Genomic DNA, 27,501 nt, shown 5'->3' with positions numbered 1-27,501 from the left:
TTTATACTCCACAGACAGCACAAATAATCATTAATGGAGAATCAACTAAATAATGTGTGATACAAAAAGGAACAAGATAAGGTTGCCCATTGTCTCCTCCTTTATTTTAGTTCTTGAATTTTTAAATAAAGATATAAGGCAAGATGAGAGAATCACAGGTGTAAAGATTAAAAAAGAGCCATACAAATTAAGATCTTAGATTAAAAGAGAGCCATACAAGTTAAGAGCTTTCATGGATGACTTGGTTTTGATTTTGGCAGACCCTTTAAAGGGAATTGAACTTTTAATGAGTAAATTAAAAGAATGTTGGCCATTAGCAGGCTTTAAGATTAATAAACAGAAGACAAAGATGTTAACAAACCATATGAAGTTACAAGACCAAACAGAACTGATGAATAAAACGGGTTTCAAGATTGAGAAAATATTTGGGTATAGTTATGACAAATATGAACTGTATGTTATTTCAAAGTATGTTAAGACATGGAATGAAGTTAAAAAGATAACGTCAGAATGAGACAAAGTACAATTGTCACTGTTGGGGAGAATTTCTCTGATTAAGATGAATGTTTTACCTAGAATGTTATTTTTGTTTCAGACAATACCTGTTTTGACAACTGATGTACCATTGAAACAATGGCAGAAGGATATATCTAAATTTGTATGGCAAGGGAAAAAAACCAAGTTAAATATAAGGTATTACAAAATGCGAAGGAAAGAGGAGGATTGGGCTGACCAGATTTGAAACTATATTTTGCTGCTTGCTGTTTAGTTTGGATGAAAGAGTGGGTACTGTTAAGAAATAGAAGGTTATTGAATTTAGAAGGTGATGATCTGAGATTTGGGTGGCATGGATATCTATGGTATGATAAAGCTAAGGTGAATGTAGACTTTAAAAATCATTATGTTAGACAGGCTATTCTTAGAGTATGGAATAAGTATAAACTCAGGTTTTTACCAAAAACACCTTTATGGCTTTCAGCACAAGAAGCATTTTATAGACAAGAAATGATAAGTAAACATAAATGGTTATCCTACCAAGGTATACTAGAATTTTCTCAAGGGGATTGTAAAATGAAATCAAGAGGAGATTTGATAACAGAAGGATATTCTTGTCAATGGTTTTTTTATGTACAGTTAACAGAAACGTTTAAAGTGGATAAAAGATTTAATAGTACAAAGTAAGACTGAGTTTGAAATAGAATTATGTATTAATGATGAACACGTTATGGCTAAAATGTATAAACTTTTGCTGAAATATGAGACAGAAGGACAAGTGAAAGAATGTATGATAACATGGGCTAAAAAAATTGGCCATAATATACAAATGGACCAATGGAAAAATATGTGGTTGGAAGGATTGAAATTTACATTATGTTCTAGCCTTAAGAGAATTTTTTAAAAATGATGTATCATTGGTATCTGTCACCAAAGAAATTGTCTAGAATGTATAAAGGTACTACGAATCTTTGCTGGAAATGTGAACTACACGAAGGGACATTTTATCATGTTTGGTGGGCATGTAAAAAAGCCAAAAAAATTTGGATAGAAATACATGCATTAATTCAGAAGATTTTAAAGGTTAAAGTACAACTGAAAGTAGAGGTTTTTCTTTTGGGACTAATGGACAAACAATTAGAAAAAAGTCATGGAACTTTGTTTTTATATATGACAACTGCACTGAGATTATTATATGCTCAAAAATGGAAAGGTTTGACACTACCTGCATTGGAGGATTGGCTGGTGAAGATGGTGGAACTTGCAGAGATAGCTAAATGAACTTCTTTGATCAAAGAAAAAACAATATCTGCATTTATGGTTGACTGGAAACCTCTTATAGACTTTTTGCATGAAACAGAAAAAAATGCATTTATGATGTGTGGTTTTGATGATTAAAAAATATGAATAATAGAAAAATGAGTTTTTTTGTAATTATAATTATAATTTTGCAATTGTACTTATATTTGCTGAAAAGGAAATTGGATGTTTCTTCCTTCTATTTTTTCTTTACTGTTTTATTCTGCAGTTTTACTTTTTCTCTCTTATTTCTTTTCTTCTTTATTGTTTCTACTCTATATTAGTTTGTGTTAGTTTTTACGTGCTTTGTAAAACTTTTAATAAAAAAAATTACTTAAAAAATACGTTCTGTCTTGGGGGCAGATGAGTCAACCAAAAGACATTAATGACCTTAATACCAAAAATGAAATTGCCCTGCTTCTCATATCAGAATTTTGCGAGATAATCTGAAGTAGAGTTCAGGTGCCAAGCACAGGTAGGAAGAAAAGAACAGTAGCAATCTACCATCACAGAAACAGGTCATCAGCTATGCACTGGTATATGCCACAAACTAGACATTGTAGGAGTGTTAGTCTATGGTGGCCAAAAATCAGAAGGAGTCTGGTACCACCTTTTCAGACTAACACATTTTACTAAAAGGCATAAGCTTTTGTGTTCAGCTCCAGATTTCTCCTAATTTGGGGCCACAAACTAGGAAATGCTTCCAACTGAAAACATAACTAATAAGTGCATAGACCCAGAGACCATCACTGGTCATTCTGATCTGTTTTCAGACTGGAGGCTCAGATCAGCATACTTCATTCAACATACAAAATCACTGTACTTCTATTACTACAGAACCATGAGAAATCAAAAACAGAATTAATGCATTGAGGGGGAGATAGTGAAAGATACACTATTAAAACAAAAGGCATCCCTGGCATTCTTTCAAAGACAAAAGTGTCTTTGAAAAAGCAAAGGCTTGTAGAAAAGAAATAAAGCCTTACAAATTTACCTAACTCCAATAAGAAACAATAAACTTCCAACAAGCATTTTAGCATCCTCAATTCTACACATCATGGGCATGTTCAAATTACTGCAATTTTACATGTTGTAATTAATTTCCTTGAAGTCCTAAAAGCAATTCATTTACCTGTTATGGGCTTGCTTCACTGCAAAAGCATACAGATTATATTCAAGTACAGAAGCAAGGCCCAGACCATATAACGTCTAACATTAACTGTGGCCTTTCGAATTCAGTATATTCATTGATAATACTTCTAACTTGTTGGAAAAGTGATATAGGCTTTTTCGGAAAAAGAAATCTCTATGTGGGTTAACCTCATTTCACAGGAACCTCTATGCATATAGATATTCACTTGTGAAGGTAGTACATTACATTATAAACACAATGGGAAACCCATAAAATCTGACTTGAATCCACATTTTGTTGCATTCCTAACTTACATATCTAGGTCACAGATAGCTCCCCAGCATTACAGTCAATTTTGGGGAAATTTATAAAATATTTAGAAAAAGTAAAATTATGTTTGATTTTTGTTTTCCTTTCCCTTTCACAAATGTCAATTTGTAACTATTTAGTTAGACTGCATACAGAGATTTAGGAAGGATGGGGATATATGATTCATGGCTTACTACCATGATAGACATTTTCATAATTGTACATTTAAATTCATTACAATTTTGGTTTCAGAGGCTAGGTTCTGAAAACGCACACCTTGGGGGTATTTTCTGCAATTTTCTTTATGGAAATTTGCTGTGATTCTTAAATACATGTTCATTCTGACGTGAATCTAAAAAAGCAATATTAAAAGACTACACAGATATTGATTGTCAGAAATTCTATGAATCTGTTTCACACTATAAAGGTAAAGAATTATAGGTCAGCTGAGCTAAAATATTGAAAGACATCAGGTTTCAGTCATATTACCAACTGTTGCCAAAATCCCATGCTTATCAATTTAAACTCCTTACTTCAAATTCTTGTAGCTACAAAAGATTAAAGTTGTATCTAAATCTGAGTAGGACAGAATACACAAATTCCAAAAATGTGTGTAGCTACGAAGATTAAATAAAGGAACATATTAATTTGGAGCCAGTGAATTACATCCAGCTGCGACAGTGAATTAAGTACCGATTAATGGCTAAAGCTTTTCTCCAGTTTGGATTCTGAAGCAAACTCATTAAGCTTTTAGAGTAGCTATAATGTGTGTACTGTGGGAACTGTTCAGTGCTATTCAGGAGACTTTAACTGTAAGCTCAGAGCATTTCCTGCAGAGCTTCTGATGCTATTTTCTTTATATAACATGTGTGCCTGAAAATCCAGCCAAAAATAAACCCTTTGTTTTTCTACTTTGTTGTGGTCCCTCTCAGCTTTACGTTTCTTGAACACAGGTAAATAAACTCATAATCCAGATGGTGCAACAGATGTGAGAGCAGCACTCTGAAATCAACAGACAGTGGGCAATACTTTCCATTTTCTCTTTTAAACGCTAACTAATATGTAATTCGGAATCTCCGGTGTAGTTAGCATCTGCTCCCTTCGGCCAGCCAAAGGTTACAGGTGTTCCTGATGTCATTTCACAGTAAGGCGTGGGCTGGGCTTGTGAGTGAGTGCCCAGGCTCTAATCTTTCCCGACCACCTACCAGTTTTATCATGCTGGGCCTCCATTTGCCGCATCTTCTGTGTCAGCTCCTGCTCTCTCTGTTGAGCCTGAAGGACTCGGGTCTTTGCCTCATTGCTAAAGCTATGCTGAATGTTCTCTTTTTCTAATCTAGGGGAAAAAAAGATGAGAGGCTGGTAAGTTCAGAAGTATATAGTTTTTAAAAAAGAAAATATATAATTCAGAAGATACATAGGGCAGGAACAATACAAAATGCAGATCTCTGGGATCAGGATACTAAGTAATTATGTTCATTTCTTTATAAGTAGTTTTCTACCCAAAATTGTGAATAATACAACTACAAATTAAAATAATCAAAATCATTTTTAAAACAGCATTAGAAAAAAGCCAACAGTACACAATACTTTGATCATACTACATAATTAAAAGCAAAACAAATGATTGGCTATATTATTAATAGCTTGTTCTAGAGCAGGGATGGTGAACCTATGACATGCGTGTCGAAGATGACACGCCACAACATTTTGGGTGACATGCCAGTGTTCACCAACACCCAACAACAATTCTCCCTGTTTGAGTTACCAAAGAAATTGAATTTGTTTTACTTGTATTGCATTTTTGTAATACTTTGACATTACTTTATATAACACATAGCACCACACATGATTGGACTGTATTTATATGAATATGTAAAGAATTGTTTCTCTTTTGTTTGTGTGTGTGTGGGGGGGGTGACACGCTTGCAGAATCAAGTTAGGCGTTTTCCGAATTTTTGACACGCCAAGCCGAAAAGGTTCGCCATCGCTGTTTTAGAGAAACAAGACAACAATAAACCAAACATAGTTAAGGAAGGTACCTATTATCCTGAAAACATTCTGCTCAGATCCCATACTACTGTATGTAGCTACAGTACTTCTATGTTCTTTCCTGGCACCATTTATAATAAAAATCATACGCCTTTTTTATGTCTTGACATTCTCAGAAATGTATGAAAGTATTCATTCTAGATGTATGCATTACAGCAACACATTTAACAACTTCTGGATAAATTCTAAATTAAGTTGAACAAATGCATTATCACTACTTATGAGGCAGAATTTAATGTAATCAAAAGTCTGTGTTAATTTATGACATTTCAAGTGCTTTTCATTTGTTGGACCCAGTTCTTCTAAAATCTGCAGTCTCAAGCAGTCCAGCTCTATGGTTAATATCTGGGTGACTGCAGATGTATTATTTGATAGATATTTAAATACATTGTTGTATTGTCACAGACAGACCACTACTTGCTGGCATTTACACTCACTGACAGGACCCGTTAAGGCATGACCCCTGTTACATCTGACCATTTGAAACAAGTCATGCTTCAGATTTGTCTTCTTCCATTCCTTGAGGGATTTTCCTATCACTAGAACAGATAATTATGTCAAAATTCTTCCAGTTTTGATAACTGGAATACCTGGCACAATCCCTCTTGAAAGCTTTCCCCAACTGAACAAAACCAAGAGACATCCCTGATTTTCAAGGGTGCTAGAGGTAAAGAAATGAACAGAACAACCAATTGTGCAACCTTTAATTTTGAAAAAAGAAACTAGTTCAGTCAAACTTGGAAAGTCCATTTGAAAACTTCCTATGAGGAAGTTAATTTTATACACCACCACTGCACAGTGTGGAGTCAATCATCAAAGACTGTTCAGATGACCAAAAGCCTGTTATCTTCTGACCCATGATAAGGAAAAGAAAAACCATTCAAATAATTGGTTATTACTAACACTGCAAACAGAATGCATCATTATCTTTGCCAAGTGTAAAGTCTTAGTTCTAACAAGCATAACTGCGGTCTCAGCTTGTCATGTTATACTGGCTGCTTTTCCATTCCTACAGCTAAAAGATGTGGACAGGTTTCTTGCATCAACAAACTTCATAATGCTTGATCCTTGGTTTTCCTGGCTTACAAAGCAGCTTAAGGTTAAGGATTGCACTGAATGACTGTTTATGAAAAGTTTGTTCTCAAGTCCATTAGGAAACATTTCTCCTAAAACTACCAGTTTGGATAATCTTAATCTAAACTCCTATATTCCCTTTTTGAATAACATGTTTGGAAATCAGAGGTTTCCAACTTCAGTCCCGATTTCAGCATTCGAGCACCATTCCTGCTCAAAGAGCAGGTGGCAGCCGTGGCAAGGAGGGCCTTTACACAACTTTGGGTTGTGCATCAGTTACGCCCTTTCCTGGATCAGGATGCCCTTCGAACAGTCACTCATGCCCTTGTTATCTCCCATATAGACTATTGCAATGTGCTCTACATGGGGCTACCCTTGAAGAGTATCTGGAAGCTACAGTTGGTCCAGAATGCAGCTGTGCAGGCTATTTTGGGAGCCCCAAGAAGGCCCATGTAATGCTGTTGCTCCGTGAACTGCACTGGGTACCAGTTTGCTTCCAGGTCCAATTCAAGGTATTGGTTATCACCTTTAAAGCCCTACATGGCATGGGACCAGGTTACCTAAGGGACCGCCTCTTCCCCATGACTTCAACCCATCCCACCCGTTCACACAGAGAGGGCATGCTTCGGACCCCCTTGGTAAAAGAGCTCTGATTAGCGGGGTCCAGAAGGTGGGCCTTCTCGGCTGTAGCCCCCACTCTTTGGAATACTCTGCCCCCGGAGGTGAGATTGGCCCCTCACTCCTGGCCTTCCAGTGGGCTTTGAAGACCAGGTTCTGCCACTTGACCTGGGATGGGGAGGGAATACATCAAGTGTGGGGATGGCTAGCTCCATAGAGGCCTGCTGTCTTCAGCCCCAGAACCATCATTTTCTTGGATTTTCTTCTCCTTTTTTGGTAATGTTTTGTATAATTTTTGTTTTATGTATTTATATATATTTATTGTTTTAATGCTGTGTGTGAGCCACCCAGAGTCCCCCATTGGGGGGAGATGGGCAGAGAGAAAATAGATAGATAGATAGATAGATAGATAGATAGATAGATAGATAGATAGATAGATAAGACTATCTATGATCTATGCCAAGAATTGGAGATGAAAGTTTGTCCCTATTAGTTTTATTGGCCTTTTCAGAAGCTTCTGAACCCATCAACTATTAAATTTTATTGACTCATATGGTTGATCTTACCAGTGTGATGTAGTGGTTAGGTATTGGACTAGGACTTAGGAAATACAAGCCCACCCTCAGCCATGAAAGCTCATTCACAGGGTTATAGTTATGGAAAAAATTGGAGGAGGGAGAACTACGTAAGCCACTTTGAGCTCCAAAGTAAAGGTGGGATATAAAACTAAAAAATACATACATACACTCATTTCTAATTGCTATGTTTAAACAAAACCAAAAGACTGATTGTAACCTATATAATACATACAATTTAGGATTATAATTACAACACAAGCCATAAAGTCAGTTTTAGCTAAAGGTTATATATATACCTTAATATATATATTTAGAATATATATATTCCTGGATCAGGATTGGGAGGCCCTTCAGACAATCACTCATGCCCTAGTCACCTCAGGGCTTGATTATTGCAATGTACTCTACCTGGGGCTGCCCTTGAAAACTGCTTAGAAGTTTCAACTGGTCCAAAGTGCAGCAGCACTGGCAGTGATGGTCATTCCTCAGCATGCTCATGTGACACCTCTGCTTTGCAAGCTGCACTGGGTGCCAGTCTGCTTCTGGGTGCAATTCAAGGTGCTGCTTTTAAAGCTGTATATGGCATAGGGCCAGGTTACTTGAGGGACCACCTATCTCCCATGATTTCTGCCTGGCCAATATATGCCAGCAGAGTTGGCGTGCTGCAGGTCCCTTCAAATAAACAATGTCACCTATCAGGACCCACAAAGTGTGATTTCCTTCTCGTAGCACCTGTCCTTTGGAATGAGACCCTCCTCCCACTGGTTGGCGTTCCATAAAGCCTTGAACACCTAACTGTTCTCCCAGGTCTTGAGGTGAGATAGATGGTGACCCTTAGGTGTGTTTGTTATCTTTGTTCTCTGTTTGTATATTGTGCTTGGTTGCTATTGGCTTTTACATTACTATTTATGAACCACTCAGAGTCAGTTGGAGTTGAATGGTGTCCAAGCTGAACTAAATAAATAATAAATAGGGTTCCCAAATACACTCATATATATGTACATGCATAGTTCCATGTTGAAATACTGAAGAATTATATCAGTACAGTACTCGGGAAGATCTTGCTATAAACATAAAACAAGCCTTTTGACATCCAAATAGCAACTGCCATAACTAGTTATTCATAACCATGACATTAAACTTACCTTCTCAGTTCAAATATACTTGAATTGCCTTATACTATGGGCAGCATTCCATGTTGGCATTGCTTGATGCAAACTGCTTTACACACGTTCGATATCAGACAAGTCATGGCTGCCATTTTTATCAACCCCCTCCCCCCATTTTCAGGCATCCCTAAGTCATATTCCATTCTATTCAGTAAGGTTCCCGAACTCTCAGGGGATGCCCAAATTTACATGGACCTTATATAAACTTACATTTTATGCTACGGCAGAGCCTTGACTGGTTCAACCTATGTTAAAAACAACAAGAAAATGGTAACATGGATATCATCAACTGTAGGGCTTGCTGTATATCCAATGGGGCTCTGTGGGCTGCTGTTTGAGAAATATGCCTGAATGAAACCCTGCAGAAAGTACATGTTCTGGCATTATCCTGAAGAAAGGAAAACGTTGACTTTAAGAAATGCTCAAAAATCAAACTGTTCCATAGTTCTTGCCATTACAGAAAGAGAGAGATATAACATTTAGGTGTTATATCTATATCAGTGTGTGTGTGTGTGTGTGTGTGTGTGTGTGTGCACACGCATGTGTGGAGAGAGAGAGAGAATGTATAATTGTGTGTGTGTATTAATAATAAAGATAGTATAATAATAAAGGTAGTAAAGGCAAACAAGCTATCTGGAAATAGCTTGCCCACAGATAATTAACTTTCTTGTAACAGCATATGTTTTAATATCAAACAGCTGGAAGGGAGCAAGTTAGGTTCTTAGTTCAGTGCAGGAACTAAGTTTTAAATGCCTCTGCCTTGGTTGCAATTCTTCTGGTACTGCTTATTTGAACTCATTCAAGGTCAGCAGGTATTCCTTGAGTATGTTTTCTATCAAATTTATGGTGGAATCTTGCTCCTTGAGACGGCTCTTCACAATCACCAGTGAAATACATATCCTGTTCTTACAGAAACCTAAATCATAACTGGAGTTGAATAATTCTACTTTTTCTTGCTATCTGTCACTTTTTTACCATCTTTGCTGAGCAGCTGGTATACTGCTTCTTGTCTTCCTTTGATTTGACAGGAAAAAGCCCTTTTTGCTTTTCTTTGCATCCTTTGCTAACTTCTCTTTATTCTGTATTTTTGCTTTCCTGACCCTCTCTTTTTAAATCAGGCTACCTGTATAACCTCTCCCTCACTGCACCTCCTATATGTGTTATTTTCTTATTAATTTCAAATTATCACTAAACCAAAATCTATTCCCTCAGTTTATACAAATTAGCCCGCATAATCTCAGTACGTGCCTGCAGCTTGTGGAAAATCTATTGCCAGAATTCTCTCTATATGGAAAAGATGAAAAACAGGTATAAATAGTAAAAAAAAAAAAAAAAAAGTATATAAGACATTACAAAAGTAATATCAAACATAGTTTTCTAGTATGCCAGTAAAATACTAATTACTATTAAGCATCATTATCCACAGAGATAGTTCACACTGTTCCCATCCACTTTGGGAAATGTTCTGGGATCATTATTTTATCATTCTGTGGAGATGCTTAAAAGAATTAGTGAAAAGTGAAAGACGAAGGATATAGGAATGCTGGGTTAAACATTTGTATTATCAGTACCAAAAATGAGTAATACAGATATCACTTCCAGAGAGGGAGGGAGGGAGGGAGGGAGGGAGACACTAATAAATTGAATACATGTAATCAAAATATGATAAAAGATTTCATTTTACTTTCTCTTTTTAGGAAAAGTTGCAAAGTATCTTTAAGCATGTTCTGTATCACACACATTCTGCAAAGAAGTACCTGCATTTTAAAACTCTGTTCCAAGATAGTGTGGGATGAGTTTGGCAAATGTGCATGAAAAACTTCATGAGGTAATTTCTTTCAGTAAAATTGGAGATTGTAGTTGGCCAGAACAGTATGTATCTTGAGGAAAAATTTCCTACTTGGTAATTGCTGACTTAATTTTATTGAACAAACCTGCTAGGCTTTTTATCAGATCTTGTTGTACTTTATACCAGACTAGTGAAAGCTGATTTAAATAATTTAAAAAATGCAATATAGATTGCTAATTCATTAAAACAATCCTTTTTGAGACTATGCACTATTTTTTGCACTCTGGTTCCAATACATATGCATATTGTGACAGTGATGAACTAAATACTACATATATGTATTTTTGTGTATCTTTCCATCTTTAATTTAAGCGGTAAAAAGGAAAGTTATATTTTAAGAGAAAAAGCAACAATTTATAAATTACTCATTCTTAAAGCCATATACAGTTAGAAGAGGCAACACAAGGCTAAATTGGCCAAATACTGTTGCCTGACCCAGTATAAGTCAGCTTCCTTCAAATGCACTCATTTCCATGGCAGTAACCAGGTATGAAAGCAGCTAGGATCACACCATGGACTTTGTGCCATTATTCCCAAATTTAGATTTAATGTAAAATAATGTGTGATATGAAGAGTGAACCACTTTTAATTGGGTTTCAGAACTGGGTATGGGACTGAAACAATATTGGTCGTGCTTTTGGATGACCTCTGGCAGGAACAGGAGGGGGTTACTGAATCCATCCTTGCTCTTCCTGACCTCTCAGCGGCTTTCAATACCATCGACCATGGTATTCTTCTGGATTGGCTTTGGGGGTTGGGTAGCACTGTATTGTGCTTCTCCTCCTTTGAGGCCAGTTCCAGTTGGCATTGATCAGGAATGAGGGGTCCCACCCTCAGCCCCTGCTTTATGGGGTTCCACAGGGTTTAGTACTTTCTCTGCTCCTGTTTAATAACTACATGAAGCTGCTGGGTGAGATCATCCATCACAGTGGAGTGAGGTATCATCAGTACGCTGATGATACCCAGCTTTACATCTCCATCCCTGGCGGACTAACCAATGCTGTTGATGTCCTGTTGTGGTATATGGAGGCTGTTAGGGTTTGGATGGGAAACAAGAAGTTTCAGCTCAATCCTGACAAGACTGAGTGGCTCTGGGTTTTGGGCCTTCTGGTTCCAGGGATTTGCCATCTCTCATTCTGGATGGGGTAGCATTCCCCAAACAAACCTTGCATGAATCTGGGGTCCTCCTGGACTTATGACTCCTGCTCAAAGAGCAGGTGGCAAATGTGGCCGGGAATGTAATGGGATGTGGGAAGGAACTTGGGAGCGGAGGAAGAGCGCAGACTAGACATGGTCAGACAAATGGCATCCAAGTCTGTAGAAGGAATGAGGGCATAGCAAACATCTCAGAAAGGATCCTTCCTAGGTTTTTGGACTGTAAAGGCAAGGGGGGAGAAATATACTTTCAGACTTGCAAGATTCTGTTAATGTAATCTTACAATAAAGTTACAGCTAGTACTTCTGGGTGTGCTTCTTGTCTGGATTACCTCACAAGGCTGACAAGGAGAGCCTTCACACAGCTTTGTGTTATGTGCCAGCTGTGCCCTTTCCTGGACTGGGAGGCTCTGCTCTCAATCATCATGCCCTGGTTTCCTCCTGAATGGATTACTGCAATGTGCTCTACATGCAGCTGCCCTTGAAAAGCATTCAGAAGCTGCAGCTGGTGCAAAATGCAGTGGTGCAGACAGTTATATGCACTTAAGCAGTACACATTACACCTCTGCTCCATGAGCTGCATTGGCTACCAATGTGCTTCTGGGTGCAATTCAAAGTGCTGGTAATGACCTATAAAGCCCTAGATGGCATACAACCAGGATATTTGAGGGACTGCCTCTCCCCAGTTTCATCTACCCATCCCATCAGATCTGGCAGGAGAGGCATGTTATGGGTCCCGTTTACTAAGGAATGTCATCTAATGGGACACAGAAAGAAAGCCTTTTTTGCCATGGTGCCCACTCTTCAGAACATTATTTCCCCGGAACTTAGACTGACCCCTATCCTTCTGGCGGTTAGAAAGGGTCTGAAGGCATAGCTTTGCCATAGTGCTTGGGGATCCAACACTAGTGGTGAGCCTTGGCAATGGCTATACTAAACAGGAAGTATTGCTTGTATTCACCTGTTGACTGTGATTATGTTTATGTTAAATTGAGTTTTTAATAGTGATGTTAATATAGTTGCATGTTTGTTGTTTTTAATTTATATTTTTATTGTTCTTGTTCTCAATTGTCGTGAGCCACCCAAAATCACATATGGGTGGCTACACTAATTAACTAAACAAACAAACAAACAAAATATTCAGCCTGAAGATGTGGACAAAGTATTTAGAGGTTCAAGACCAACCATTTGTCCTTTTGATATATTATATTGTTTCCAGGGACTAGCCTCGACATTTGAGTGATGGAAACTGAATTCTTCTTTGAAGGAGGAACACATTTTCAACTTCACCAAAGCAAGCACTTGCAAAGCTATTTAAAAATCCCTATTTGGACTTTATATCCATTAGATGCTATTAGGTTATTGCTTGAGATCTCTCATGATACTGTTCTGCACTGCCCCCCCCCAATTTGCCAGTTAACATTTATATGTAAACCAAATACAGAAGTAATCCAGCATTTGCAGATTAGGTACCATCCATTTGCTTGATGCTACCTAATTTTCTCAGTTATATATGGTACAGGGAAGACTGGGGATTATAAACTGAGGTTCAGAGTACAAGATGGATTGAACAGGGGGTAATAAAATGAGATTTACCCAAAATAAGATAGAAGTACTCTGGTACTCTTTCATTTAATCAGGAACCTGCATGAGCAGAATAGAGTTCATGGAATACTACTTCTGATAATGCAAGTACCTACATAAATAAAGGGCATTTTGTGCAGAATATTTCTCAGGTTAAAAAAAAAAAATTGATGCACTATTTGTATATAGGAAAACAAACAGCAGATCTGATTAAGCATGGGTAAGAGCTTAAGGGTTACATTGCAGCGATGAGAGCAGCAAAACATAATTATTTCTCTGCTCTTATTGCTTCTGCAGATAGCCAGCTGATGGCTCTGTTCAAGGTGACCCAGTCCCTCCTCAGGATGGGCTTGAGGAACAACTGCAGGGTCACCGTGAAGGCTATTCTTAAAGGCATCTATCAAATAAAGTCACTCAGATCTGCTCTGAATTGAACTCTGGCTATGCAGGTCCTTTGGAGCTGACTGAGGTATGATCCAGACTGGGTATGTGGGAAGAATTCAAGCCTATTGATTCCAAGAAAGTAGACAGGGTCCTCAAGGCTCTACTATGGCCACCTGTGTATTAGGTCCAGGAGATGACATGTGGTTGGATCCACATGGTGATGAATGCATCCTTGAGGGAAGGGTTGGTTTGGCTGGTTCTTAAAGAAGTGGTCTACCTCCTCCTCAAGGAATCATCACTGGACCCAGTGATTCTGGACAATTTTCACCCTGTCTCCAAAGCTGTTGAGAATATGGTCAGCTTGCAGCTCCAGAGGGTCTTGGAGGAAATGGATAATCTGGACCCTTTTAGTCAGGTTTCAGGCTTGAATACAGCACTAATACAGCACTGACTGCACCTGTAGATGACTTGTGGTGGGACTGAGATGGGGTTAGTGCTTCCTGGCCCTCCTTAATCTCTCAATGGCTTTCAGTACCATTGATCATGATTTTATTTATTTAGCATATGGCATCTCATACATGGACTTACATTAAATACTAACATTTAGCCTAAGTTAAAAGCACTTTAAAATATGAATATTAAAAAGATCTAAATTCAAATACCAATGTCTAGGCCATCTAACCATTGAAGTGCAGTGTCATTTTATATATATATATATATATATATATATATATATATATATATATAATAATAATCAGATACAATACAATATATATACATAATAAAATCAGATATTGGGCCATTATATGCCCTCAGCTTACAGCCAATCACAATGCGATCTATAGTTTGACCTGTGGCCCCACAGTCACACTGAGGTGACAATGCCATACCCCATTTATGCAGTGAATCCTGGCAGATGCCATGTAAGGTGTGAATCCTGTTCAAGGTCATCCATTGCTGGTGAGATAGATCAAAACCTGGCACCTTTTGCATAGGGTCATCTATATGTCTTCCTGTCTATAACCTATCCTGATCATGATATCCTCCTGAACAACTTTTGGGATTGGGAGTGAAGGGGATGTTGAGGTGGTTCTTCTTTTGAAGGCAATTCCAGTCAGTGTTGGTAGGTGGAGGTCTAGCCTTAAAACTCTGGTTTGTAGTGTTCCTCAGGGCTCTACTTTTCTCTCCACTCCTATTTAACATCTACATGAACCTGCTGGATGAGATCAACCATTGGCAAGGGTTAAATATCATGAATATGCTAATTATATGCAGCTTTACTTCTCTACCACAAGGTGACCAGGTGACACTGTCAAGATTCTTTCCCAGTACCTTTCTCACAACCCAAACAAGACCATGAGTCTGGTTTTAAGGATCCATATCTGGAAACTTTCCATATTTAGCTCTCAATGGGATAGCACTTCCCCAGACAGGTGCGCAATTTGGGGCCGTCTTGGACTTGTGGCTAATGCTTGAAGAGCAGGTGGCAGCCATAAGTGGTTTAGGATTTTGAGTATGTTGTGGTTTTGGCTTCTGTTTGTACAGCTTTATATTGTCATGTTGTGGTTCTTTTATGTTTACTGTTTATCTTGCTTTGGCTTTAATCCTATGTTAGCTGCCCAGAGTCGCATTTTGTGAGTTAGGTGGACATTCAAACTGTTTAAATAAATATATAAATTTAAAATCATGCAACGTCTCATTTCTCAGTAAGTACCACCTCATATAACATGAGAGGTCATCTGACTGTCCTTTGTAATATTAACATAGGGTCAAAACTGTTGGAAAGGAATGATGCTGCTGTACAAAAAGAAGTCAGTTATGTTGGATGAAAAATAAGGGCAGGAACTGGAAGTGGAGCAGGCTATGGATGAGGACCAGACTAAGCCATTACATCCTATTTATAAATACCTGTATTAGGTGGCCTACTCTGCTTGTTATCAAAATGTTTGATAACTTACTCACTAAATATAAACTTTAGAATTAAACTTCTATCAGGAAGACCAAGAGACTCTATCTGAAGCTCTGAGGTATTCTGCTTGTTTTTATTATATGAAATAATTTCTGAATGTGGATATTATTTTTGTTTGCTTCCATATCTTAAATGCATTATTAAATAATTCACCAACTCATAAGCTGTGAGTTTGAAATAGTAGGAATGTGGATGTTTCTAATTAACTTGGAATAAGAAAACTACAAACATATTTTACCAAAAAGTACATTAAATTTCAATTCATTCTCCCTAATTCAGAGAACCAGGGACTCCACTAAATTTTTTACCTGTCTTGTCATGGTTCAACCCTTGCTTAGTTGCCTGTTGGTTCCTTGTATCCTTAAGGCAACAGGATTAAACCATATATGAAAATACAGTATGTGGAAATGTAAAAGGGTCACTAGATCAAGTAGCTATTTGAGCATGTATGCATGTCTTTGATGGAAAGGGGAATAAAAGAAGGAAAAACTATGTAAGAAGCCTTCTAATAAAAACCATTGTGCTTACATGAAGCTAGATCATGCCCTCAGTTCATTAGCAAAAACCAAAAGTTTTCAGTATCCAGTCCAAAATTAGGTGTTTATAGAATGTTTAACATCTATATTACTAAGCTACAGAAATATGAATAGATATCAAAGATTAAAATACTGTACCCAGGTATTTCAAAGGAGAAAACTATATGACAGGTCATTGTTTTTATATTTGATAAAAAAGAAAAGTAGATTAAATTTAGGATAAGGTTATAAGTAAGCAAAAATTAAGAGACATGCAATTATGATGGTTTTTAATAATGACATATCATGCTTTAAAAAAAAAAATTCTATAGCCACAGAAAAATATTTATTTTGCATAAAGATTTGACAGAATTACATGTCTAAATTTGGGATTATGAATATATATTTAAAATATGTTATTAAGCCTAGTTTTATGGCATTTCTATTAATTTAGGAATATAAATTATAAGAAAAACAGAGAAAAACACTTCCTACCGAAGAAAGCCTAGATAAATCAGATACAACTTTTATAAGGCCCAACCCCAAAATTTGTCTAGATATTGAAAGGTTGAGCCTCATTTCCATTACACAGAAAGAGTCCCAGCAAAAATAGTTGCAGTTAAAGATGTATTGCTTCCAATTATGCTCTAGCTGTAGCAAAAATGTCCAAACTGTAACATTTTGGTTTCGGTCTTATGTTATATTAAACAAAGTGTATGTACACCCTCAACTTGATGGCACATAATCAATTTTTTAAAAAAACTATAAGATGTTACAATAATCTGTTTCTTAATTTTCTTTGAAAAATAAACAGATTAACATTTGGGATTAAGATATTGATGCAAAAATGTGTCCCACAACAAGACTCTAAGGAACAGAAACAGGGTCTATGTGTCTAAGATTTTTATGGTTCAGCAGAAACTGGTTTTGAAACTTCCTTAATTTCCAAAAAATAATGTGCCCCATAGGAGAATTCTGGACCCGGATCTGTGTCTTAAATATAAATTAATAAACCAGATACTCCCCAAATGTTCATCCTACTGACAAGCTGAACAGTTGTTTAATTTTATGTTATTTTTATTTTATTTTAATAGATACTTAAAAGCAAAAGCAAAGAAAAAATAATGGAGCAAAAAAGAAATAAAAAAGAGATTTATGACTAATATAGAATTGAATAAAAATTTTCAAAGTAATATTACATTAATACTACACATGTAAATATGCAATCTTCTTTCAATTTAGCAGTTTAAAACCATTGTTCGAATCACATCTACAATCAGCAAAGGCAATCAATATAGTAAGAATCATCAACCAGAATAAGTGTTTTCTATTTAACCTGAGAAAAACTGTGATTATTATAACAAATCAGGCAAAATCTATTATTTTAAAGCCTCATATGTTCTCAACTATTCTCGAATGACATAAAACTCATAGTATCACAGCCTGCCACACCTCATTTCATTGCCCTGAATAACAGTTAAAAGATTCTGTATGTTTTACAACATGCTTTTCAGGGGAATGGATTTCTTTCACATTTTATCAGAATGTGACATTTCTTTGCAAGGAAAGCAAAACTAGAGACTATTCTGCAGCTAATATCGAACCTTTTCTTATTATCATCTTGATTTGGCTTGCCTGAACCACAACATTTTTCTAATCATAACTTTTGTGTGTTAACATTACCAAAAATTGACAGACAAAGCACTATTCTTGTCAATTTAAAAAGTGTTTGAAACACTTTGTTATTTAGAGCAATGGATGAATGGATTTTAATAGCAACTTTCCAACTACACTCACAATTACTGTCATTACGCTAAGTGCTTGATGTCCCACTGTGCAGTTTTGCTTACTGCTTTTTTACCTTCTTCCATGCACACTTTTAGCCACTGATTGTACAGCCTTTCAGTGTTTTCTGCCTTTTCCTTTAAATAAACTGGCTCTGGCTCCCTCCATCTGGTTCCCCTTCCGTCAGCAACCCTGCACCTGTTCACACCTCCTCTCCTGTTGGATTCCACTGAACATTTCCTCCTCTGCCAGGGCTATTCTGGCACTCACAACCTTTCTGTCATTCAATCCATCTGTCAGAAGTGAACTTTGTTTACTGCAAGCTTCTGCTTTCTTCTTCAAGATGCAAAGCCCCTCAAGGTCATTGTCAAAAGAACTGTCGGCAGAGATTTAATCCTTAGTAAGAGACAAAGCTGGACAGTTATGCATTTATAAAAATTATTTTTTTCAATATGTAGAAGACAATAGCCGAGGAGTAAAATAATATTTCTGAGGATCACTGAAAAATCCTCGAAGATAAAATTCATCTTCTTTCTGTAAAATCTTGTACCATGAACATTATTTATTTAGCAAATTTAGACAGACAAAAGGGAAGTGTGACAAACTGATGTAGAAGGGAAAATACAATCTTGGCGAAGACTGAAAATGTATATTGGGCTAAGGCAAAATAAGGAGAGAATTATGAACCAAATTTAAAAAAAGAACAAAGCAATCTTCATAACCAAATGCTGATTTTAATGCTGCCTTTAATCTGCAACATAGCTATATTTAAACTGTCATCCATCTATGACTAAGTATCACTTTTGAAAATGTAAAATAAAAATCAATTCACCACTGAGAATTTTTATAAATGTTACACAGTTTGTGTGATTATCCATATTGCTATTCAAGTTAATAGAAAGAGCAGAGCAGCTACTTTGAGACATTTCATATTGTCAGCAGGATCTATTATGCAGGCTTAGTCAAGCATGCATCTGCTTTTCAAAAATTTGTTCCAACAGCCGCATACTATTGAATTATTAACTAATTTCTTTTTTAAAAAATTCAAATAAACATTTTCAAAATGTTTTCTTGAACAATATCCAAATTTCAAGGTAGTTTTCTTCACCTAATAGAAATGTGTGTTAGAAAGAAAACAGAATAATTATTTTACCTGGTAACATTTAAAATAGTTATGGAACACAAAATATAGCTTCAGAATTTTTTAAACTAGTAACTTGTCATTTTCCTTCTAAATCTTAAATCAGTGCCTTAGATAGTACTTACTCAAATAATAAACATTAAACACCTAATTAAATTCCAGCTTTAATATACTGGAAATGAGAAACAAGATCTTGCCTTTATAATGATGTGTTCCTTAGATTTTCGTTAGCCAAATATTTGATCAAGGGGATTAAGATATTCATGATCTTCTCAAAAGATCTACTATATACTGCTTGTCATATTACTAGTATCTATAGGTGCTTTTAGTTCTTAAAAAATATGCTATGCTGAGAACATGGAGCAGATATAATCAGAACAAGAAGTCATATACCAGCTGCACTTTTGCAAAACGTACACAGATTGCAGGAATGAGAAGGCAATAGTGGGACAGTTGATGTGGCAATCAGGCTGCCATGGAAAAATGCAACAATTGAACAGGGAAGAAGTCAGCTCCCTGTCATAATTGAAAAGACAAGAGACAGAAGAGAACTAGCAGATGGGAAAGAAAGAAATAACCATTCCGTTTGTGTTTTTTCTGCTTGTAATTGTTACTTGCCAGGACAAGATTGAAATCATAGTAAAATAATAATGCTTTTCGTATATCATATTCCCATAAGATTTATTTTAATGTTTAAAAAGCACTGATAGCTTTAAAATATTTTAACATGTTAGTATTTTAGCATACAAGTGAATAGGAATTTACTTACAAGCTCCAAAAAAACAGGCTCTTCCAGTCCAGTAATTTATCCTTTGTCAGGAAAAAAACTTCCAAAGATGACTTTGCTTAAAAAAAAAAAAAACTATTTTTTTCTTTTTATCACTCCACTGGCATCTCGTTTTTGTGCAGAATAATGCTTGGCATATTAAATATGTATTGTCTAATTACATGTATATTTCCACTCTATTTTATAAAGGAAAATATACGTTGGATATCACAAAATATCAGCTCAAAGCATCCAAATATAAAATGTTATTTTTTTGTTCTGTCAACAAACTAAGACCTAACAGACATTCTGTTTTATTATTTTTTAATTAAGTAACATGAATAAGCTCATCCAAATTCAAAACCCTAAAAGGAGGTAACCCAAATATTTATTGTAACAGATACAGAACAGACAACCCTCAACAATTTGAGTATGTTCAGGAATGTTAGTCTTCTTTAATGGGCCAATGTCACTATAAACATTGCAAGTGCAATGCTCTATATATAATCAGATGCATCTATTAATTGTTCTTTCAGGGAAAAAAAGCTGAGCTTAATTATTAAACTATATCATTTTCCATCATCTTCAAGGTAAAAAAAACCCTTAAAATACAGCAATATGTTCATAATTTGCTTAGCTGTTATACTTACATATTTCATTTTCACTTAATACTTCATTAATGGCTTTGGAAATACTGCATTGTCAAACAATATATTTTTAAAAGCACAATAACTCTCTAATACATTAGATGATAAGAAATCAGCCAACTGACAGATTTTAAAATACACTGTATTAATGATTACTGCAAGCACTGCCAGAAAACAAGAGACCTGATTTATTCCAAATCATTTGATAGCTGTCATCATAAAGGAGTGGATATGGGCTAAATAATGGCAGGTAAAATACTTCTCCTTCCATAATAATGGAAAGTGTTTCATTTATATAAGTAGAATTAAATGAACACTTCAGCTACTTCAGAAAGAATCAGTAACCAAGGGAATAGGCTAGCTTTCCCACAATTCTTGAGCAAATGTTTATTACAAATCCTGTTGATAAAATTACCTCACATAAGACCTTCTTTACAGTTGTGGAAGTATTAGTGATTTCTGTGGTTGCAGGACAAAGAAATGTACACCGGATAGCTCAGGGAAAGGAAAAAAATGCTTGCAAGAATCAATTAAGGAGAACAAATAACAACTTCACAGTCTACTGCAGTCATTCACTAATATGCTGCTATATCAAATAAGAGTAATTTTTCTTGATGGTCCTAAATTAGATGTAACACAGAAATGGATGCATAAATAGCATATGGCTCTGTTATACCTCCTATTTCAAGTCCCCACAATATTTCTCCCCCTCCCAACCAAAATTGAGTCTAGTCATAAACCTCTGCAAACAGAAAAAAATACAAGTTGAAAAATGGAAGGAGCTTCAATCTTCTTTGTTAAACAGAGACCCATCATCCACAATTATATATTTCTTTCCAAAGAATTTTATCATTCATCCTGCTTATCTAACCATGATAACCATTCTGTGTAACAGGTCCATATTTAAATTAATTTTCTTCTCATTCAGTTTTCTTTTCAACCTCATCTCTTATCCACATTATCAGTAAGATTGCAACCTATATCCAGGGTACAATGGGGAATAAGCTTCTTTAAACTCAGTAGAACTTATTTCTCAGTAACTGTATAGAATTGTCATGTATCACTGTCTGCTTTGCACTAATGACAGTGACTAGGCTATTTAAATATAAGCTGGACATAAGTGGCAGTGCTGAAAAGTAGCAAAATTAATGCCTCCTTTTAAAGGGCATTAAAAATATATTAAGAACTGCATTTATTCTAACGTAAGTCACAATCCTAGTATCTTTTGAATGTTTAAGTGACACCAAGAAAGCATTTTGTTTGCTTTCATTGATCATGAATAATGCTTCCAGAAGGGTAATGCAGTATGAATTTTCTTTCATAGCAGGGATTCTCAAGAATTCACAAAGTCAGTTCTTCAGCAGATTTGTCCTTTTATACATTTCTTGTGCTGCAAATTTCTCAGATAAACTGCCCAGTTATCGAAAGTTTGTGTGTGTTTTTGCAGTAAAAAGGCATTGCAAGGTCTTTATCAGACCAATGGGCACACCACTGTAAACATCATGGAACTCTGCAGCTATCCTGCAGTTTCCCTCTCTGTGGTCAGTCTTCCCAGCTGCCCTATCTGTTACTGTCTGATTAGTTCTGCTAAGGAGCCCCTCCCCTGCCAGCTTTCAGTGCCATCTGTTCTACACAAGATGGCTGCTGCCCAGCAACCTAACACTGCCCTCCTACCTGGCACCCGGCTACCATCCTTACCCCAAAGTGCTAACACAGGTTCTCACTGCTGGCAGAGTCAGGATTTCATTACTACTACTTTGACAAGTGCAGGGTTGTTTGTAATTTCTCTTTTATCCTGATTTTGATTGTACAACCACCTCCCACTGATTCAGTTTGCTTCAGTTTTGTTGCTCACAGATTTTACTCTCCACATTAATCTCCCTCTGGCATGTTACTGCATCTGTTCCCTTTTTTATTATTAATTTTCAAATTCCCACCATTTTTGACAAAAAGGAGGTAATCTACACTCTGCTTCTGCCCATTTCATTTTCTTTAATTTGGAAGATAAGTATGAAAGCGTGCCAAAGAAGTTAATTCTCCGTTAACAGTTTATTTTCTGGCATCTCAATGCCTTTGTATATGAAAAACAGATAGGAATAAATGTTGACTAAAACACAAACGATCCTAAATTTAATGAAAAATAAACATATAAAAACAGAAGCTAAAGAATTGATTATGCATGTTATCTTATTTCAGATTTTTATATTTCCTTTTAATTATAAAATTTCAGGTAATATTTTGGAAATTAAACATTAAGTGTACTTTAAAATGTTCACCCGTTACATACAAATTTTAATTCATATGAGCAGTTACTAATTATAGTTTGGTGTGAGTACTCATTTTATATTTTGTAAATTAAAGCATTCTAGATCTTTGTATTTTTGCATATATAAACACACACCCATTTATACACATACACATACAAAGGGAACATTTAATAATACTAACATACTTTTTAAAAGAAAAAAAACCTTAATCTTTATGTTTATGTATAGTAGGTATATCTTTAGAATGGTACAAAGTAGTTATTAAGCACTGGTTATTCTTAACACAGTAGAAGAGGCATATCTTTTAAAATCCATAGGTTACAATACTTTAATACTTGTCACATATGTTGCATAAAAAGACAGATCCTTTTATTCTAGTAAATACTGTTACTGTCATACTGAAACATTAAAAAGTTTAAACAATTAAACTATGTTCCAAAAAGCTATTAGAGTGATAGACTTAATTTATGTATCTTATTTATTATACATGAACTTCAGTGAATGCTAATGAAGCTGTTGAAAATATGCTATGGGATACAAGAGGTGCTAATAAACACTAGGTATTTCAACCTAAAAAGGTTCTGGTGTTACTGATAATCATTATATCTCTTTTCAACAATATCTTCAAAAGATATGGTTTCCAAAAATATTTTTCCACATATCAGTTATTGATTACTCTACATATCTATCATTTCTCCTAATGAAAAGTACCAATACCAATAAATATTAGTAACGATATCTAGAATCATTTCACTCTGCAGATCAAAAAAGGGAGGGATAGCATTTTCTAGCCCCTTAATAACATGACTTGGGGGTGGGGAAGGGGGGCTTAGAGGACTCAGCAACATTCCAGGCTGCCACCCAACTGCTTTCCCCATAAGGATGCATTGGAACCTTTTTTTACAGTCCCCAGCTGAATACTGCCCATTTCAAACCCACTCTTTCTTTTGCCAGCTTCTCCACCCACATCAAATGTGGGCCTATTCTATTCAGTTTTCAGAGAGTTATCCTGCTTATTGACAGACAGATGGACAGATGGATGAGGAGACAAGAATTCTGAGCTCTTTACATAATTTCTTCCCAACTTTCCACTGAGCTTGGAAAGAAGAACAAAGTAGGTAAAGGATGTAGAATACATCTTCTGGAATAGTAGCATCCTCAGCAGGCTAAGGGTTTTGCAAAATCATGACAGGTGCCTTGTGACATCCTAATGCAAGCTCCACCCCTTATATGTGCTTGCATGCAATTTCACAGTACCATTATCTAATACATAATCTATTCTCACAATCTGTATGAATAATATTCAAAGAACAGCTTAGAGGAGTCAAGACTGGAGTACTAAGCTAAGTACTTTGCAGGATATCAATACTGACTAAAGGACACTTGGGTCTCATTGTGAAAACTAAGAACCAGAATTAACTGATTCGTAGAGCTATGAAAAAAGTGGCATCAGTTCAGCAAATCATTCGTAATTTTCTCCCACTTCATTAGATACTAATTACCAACTAAACTATATATTAAACTATATTTAATCCAATTATAATTGGATTAAAGAGTGCAAAATACAAACAATAATTTTTTTAAAAAAAAATTAAAGGCATGGTTCTTGATCCAAAGAGTTTTCCATCTGTAGGGGGAGATTTGGTTATTTCTCTTCCCTTCTGCAGCAACTCAAACCTTCAAAATCTGCTTGGCAAAGTTGAGGTTTTTTAGTACACCATGAAGGCAGGTAACTACAGAGAAAAGGAGGACTACAAAAAATTAGCCACCTCCATACTGCACTGATAGAAGTTTCTATTGGTTCAAAGTACATTCTGTCAGCCAACTACTGGCATTTAAATACAACCCCATGTTACTTTGCATGCTAAAGTTCAGTTTTGAAGTCCTAAATAACTATCTGTGAAACTTGCTGTGTCAGCATTAACACCTGTGTCACACAAAAAGAAACTGATAATTTTGTAATTTTATAATTGCAAAAACATGTACGGATGTAGAGAAGTGATCTATATATGGTACTTTCTGCCACAGGTGACTCATCCTAGGAAGAATAAATGGGCTGCTTTACATATTACAAGCATCCATGTGATCAGCACAAGTAAGCCTTGTCGGCTTTGAAGCATGATTAAGACATGACATAATTCATACTTACATGTCTGTGTACAATAATACATATAAAATAAAACAGTAACTGAAGTATAAAAAGACCTTTCAAAAGTTAGAGAAGAGACAAGACTGACTCATAATGGAAATGCAGAGACCCTTTCAATTACCTGTAAAACAGCTTTAGGCATGTAACTGACACAAGTTAAAGAAGAAAATGGTGTTTGGTGTCCATAGTTTAAATAGTGTTTTAATATTGTTATCATTCATTCAAATTTTTGAAGTACATCAAAATTACATATATTACTACAGCTAGAACTTAACTCAAACACAGGACAGGATTAAGCCAAAAACAAACTATTTTGTATTCATTAAAAAGCAATAAAAAGGGGGAAAAAAGAAAAATGCAACTAGAGGAACAAAGGAAACAATAGGAAAATAGTATATTATGTTATTTATAGGACATTATTCATTCTTATTTTTGAATACTTCATTAAGCCACCAGCCAAAATAATATTGATCAGTCTTCCCAAGAGCCAGTTCATAAATAGAAAGTGAACTCATCAGTCTTTCTAACACTGAAGAGTAATATTTTTACTGCTTCCATGCTTGATAACACCATCACTCTTCATATCCCAAGTTTGGGTCATATAATTCAGAAGTACATTCACATATATTAACTGTACTGAACTTTCTAACATCCTACTCACAAACTTATGGATACTAAACCAAAATGAGATAATAACGAGACAACAAAGGGCCCTTATCCATTCTATACCTCCAACGTGTTTTTAAATAGTCTATGGGTGTCCACTAAATGTGAAAAATGTGAAAAACAATATTTTGTCTCATTTTAAGTTGAATTTTTATAGTTAGATAGACTATGCACAAAATGTAGGATATAATTGTACATGTAAATAAGTAAATAGTTTAAGTTAAACTTACAGAGAAGCAAGAATTTTAAGCTGTAATAGTTATTTACAACTTTATATGCAATTTTTGAGTTTAGAAAACAATGTAGCAGCACAAAATGTAAAATCCTTGCTTGAAATAGAATACCTGTATTTTTTATTTTTTAAAAGCAACTTTCTACTATCTTGGTAAATAAGAGCTTTGAGAATGAGGGGACATATATTCTAATTATGTACATACTTTACTATTTACCTAGGAAGAATGCATCTTCCATAAACTAATATGCCATGCATCTTTTTTTGGTGGCAGGATCTGCATTTTTATATTGAAAAAAATCCAATGAAACATGTTATCACCAGGTGAGCAAAGCAAAAACAAACACATTGTTTGAGGGGCTGGAATATTTAGGGGTGTAAGTATATGGATCTACAAACCTTATTTTGCTGCCCCCCCCCCCCCAATGCCATTTTGCCATCAAATCTTGTTGACACAATCTGGAATGTTCTGAAGGCCAGTAGTTTTTCACTCCATAGTAGAACAGGTAAAGAAATCTACATAATTGTCCACAATTTAAAAAACAATCCCATTTGTACTTTTTTATTACCTAGCCTGAGCAAGTTAATTATTTTAAATTATCACACTGAACTGTGGGAGGAATCCAACATTGTACAAATGAAATATTTTTTTGCAATGGAACTTTCTCCTCTTTTTCTTCTTGCAAAACTGAGAGGAGAGCAGTTCCCCTTTATTCTGCAGACCCCCAAACCTCCAGTATAATTTGTGAAATTATAAGGGGAAGAAGAAGGGGAACTGCCCGCCTCCCTCTTCAGCTGTCAATAGCAGTTCTGTCAGCAGAAAGATTTCACCTGATTTTAGTCAATGTTTCTAAATTATCCTAGAATAAACTGATAGCGTGAACTACCCATAATGATGGAAAGCTACAACTTTTAAAAGATTCATTCTGTGTCATTCTATGTTATGCATAAGAAAGCACCATCTAATTCCTCAATGCAATCATATTATAAATTGAGGCAAATCAGTTACTGGAAACTATAGATAGGCAGCTAACCAAATTATAAGTAAAGAATGGCTCATCAGTCAGTTTCTCCTCACAGCAATGAGGAAAAAATAAAAATGTAATTCAGTAAATGTTGTGACACTGTTACAGAAGTATTAATGAGAGAAAATGAGATACAACATAAAAAGAGTATAGTGGAAGTGAATAATAACAGAAATAGAGTAAATGAGGGAAGTTACAGTTTATACCAAAATGCAGAAAGTCTATCTGAAATTTGAATTCCCCTCTCATTCCATATTACTACAAAATTACAAATCAGCAAACCCAGGAAATAGAGTAACAGGAGTGAAAAATTAGATAAATATCCATATTTCAAACAAAAAGGGGAACTAAATAGCAATGACTATACCACTTAAACAATTAGCATAGAAAAATAAAGACTGCTGTTAAACCACTCCAACTATCACATTTCTAAATGTAATATCCAATGCCATCAAATATCTAAAATAAAATTCTGCAGAATAAACAACACCATGTTAATGCAACTTTTAAAAATATTGTTTAATCATTACACTGGGCAATTTTAAATCACATATTATTGGGAGACTTAATTTAATTAGGCTCTTAGTATCAATATTAAGAGTGTGGAAGTTTTTCAGGAAATCTATCTACACTTTGGATTTTCT

At 35.6% G+C, this 27,501-nt stretch overlaps 1 protein-coding gene across 7 annotated transcripts in view; it reads right to left on the bottom strand.

Moving 5' to 3' along the window:
- SDCCAG8 (SHH signaling and ciliogenesis regulator SDCCAG8) overlaps window positions 1-27,501 on the bottom strand; it is a 122,337-nt gene that overhangs the window by 50,600 nt on the left and 44,236 nt on the right. For all 7 annotated transcript variants that reach the window (XR_015796692.1, XM_088144075.1, XM_088144089.1 and 4 more), the window contains one exon: window positions 4,441-4,568. Coding sequence is in view for 6 of the 7 variants with exons in the window: in XM_088144075.1 (XP_088000201.1) it covers window positions 4,441-4,568 (128 nt within the window). In the remaining variant the exon portion in view is untranslated. The remainder of the gene's footprint in view (window positions 1-4,440; window positions 4,569-27,501) is intronic.

Source organism: Python bivittatus, unplaced genomic scaffold (genome assembly GCF_059951505.1).
Source record: "Python bivittatus isolate LINGU-HERP-01145 unplaced genomic scaffold, Pbiv_v1 ctg000020_np1212, whole genome shotgun sequence".
In the NCBI taxonomy this organism is placed as follows: Eukaryota; Metazoa; Chordata; class Lepidosauria; order Squamata; family Pythonidae; genus Python; species Python bivittatus.
The sequence above is the reverse complement of the archived record's forward strand: the minus strand, read 5'-3'. Positions and strand labels throughout refer to the sequence as shown.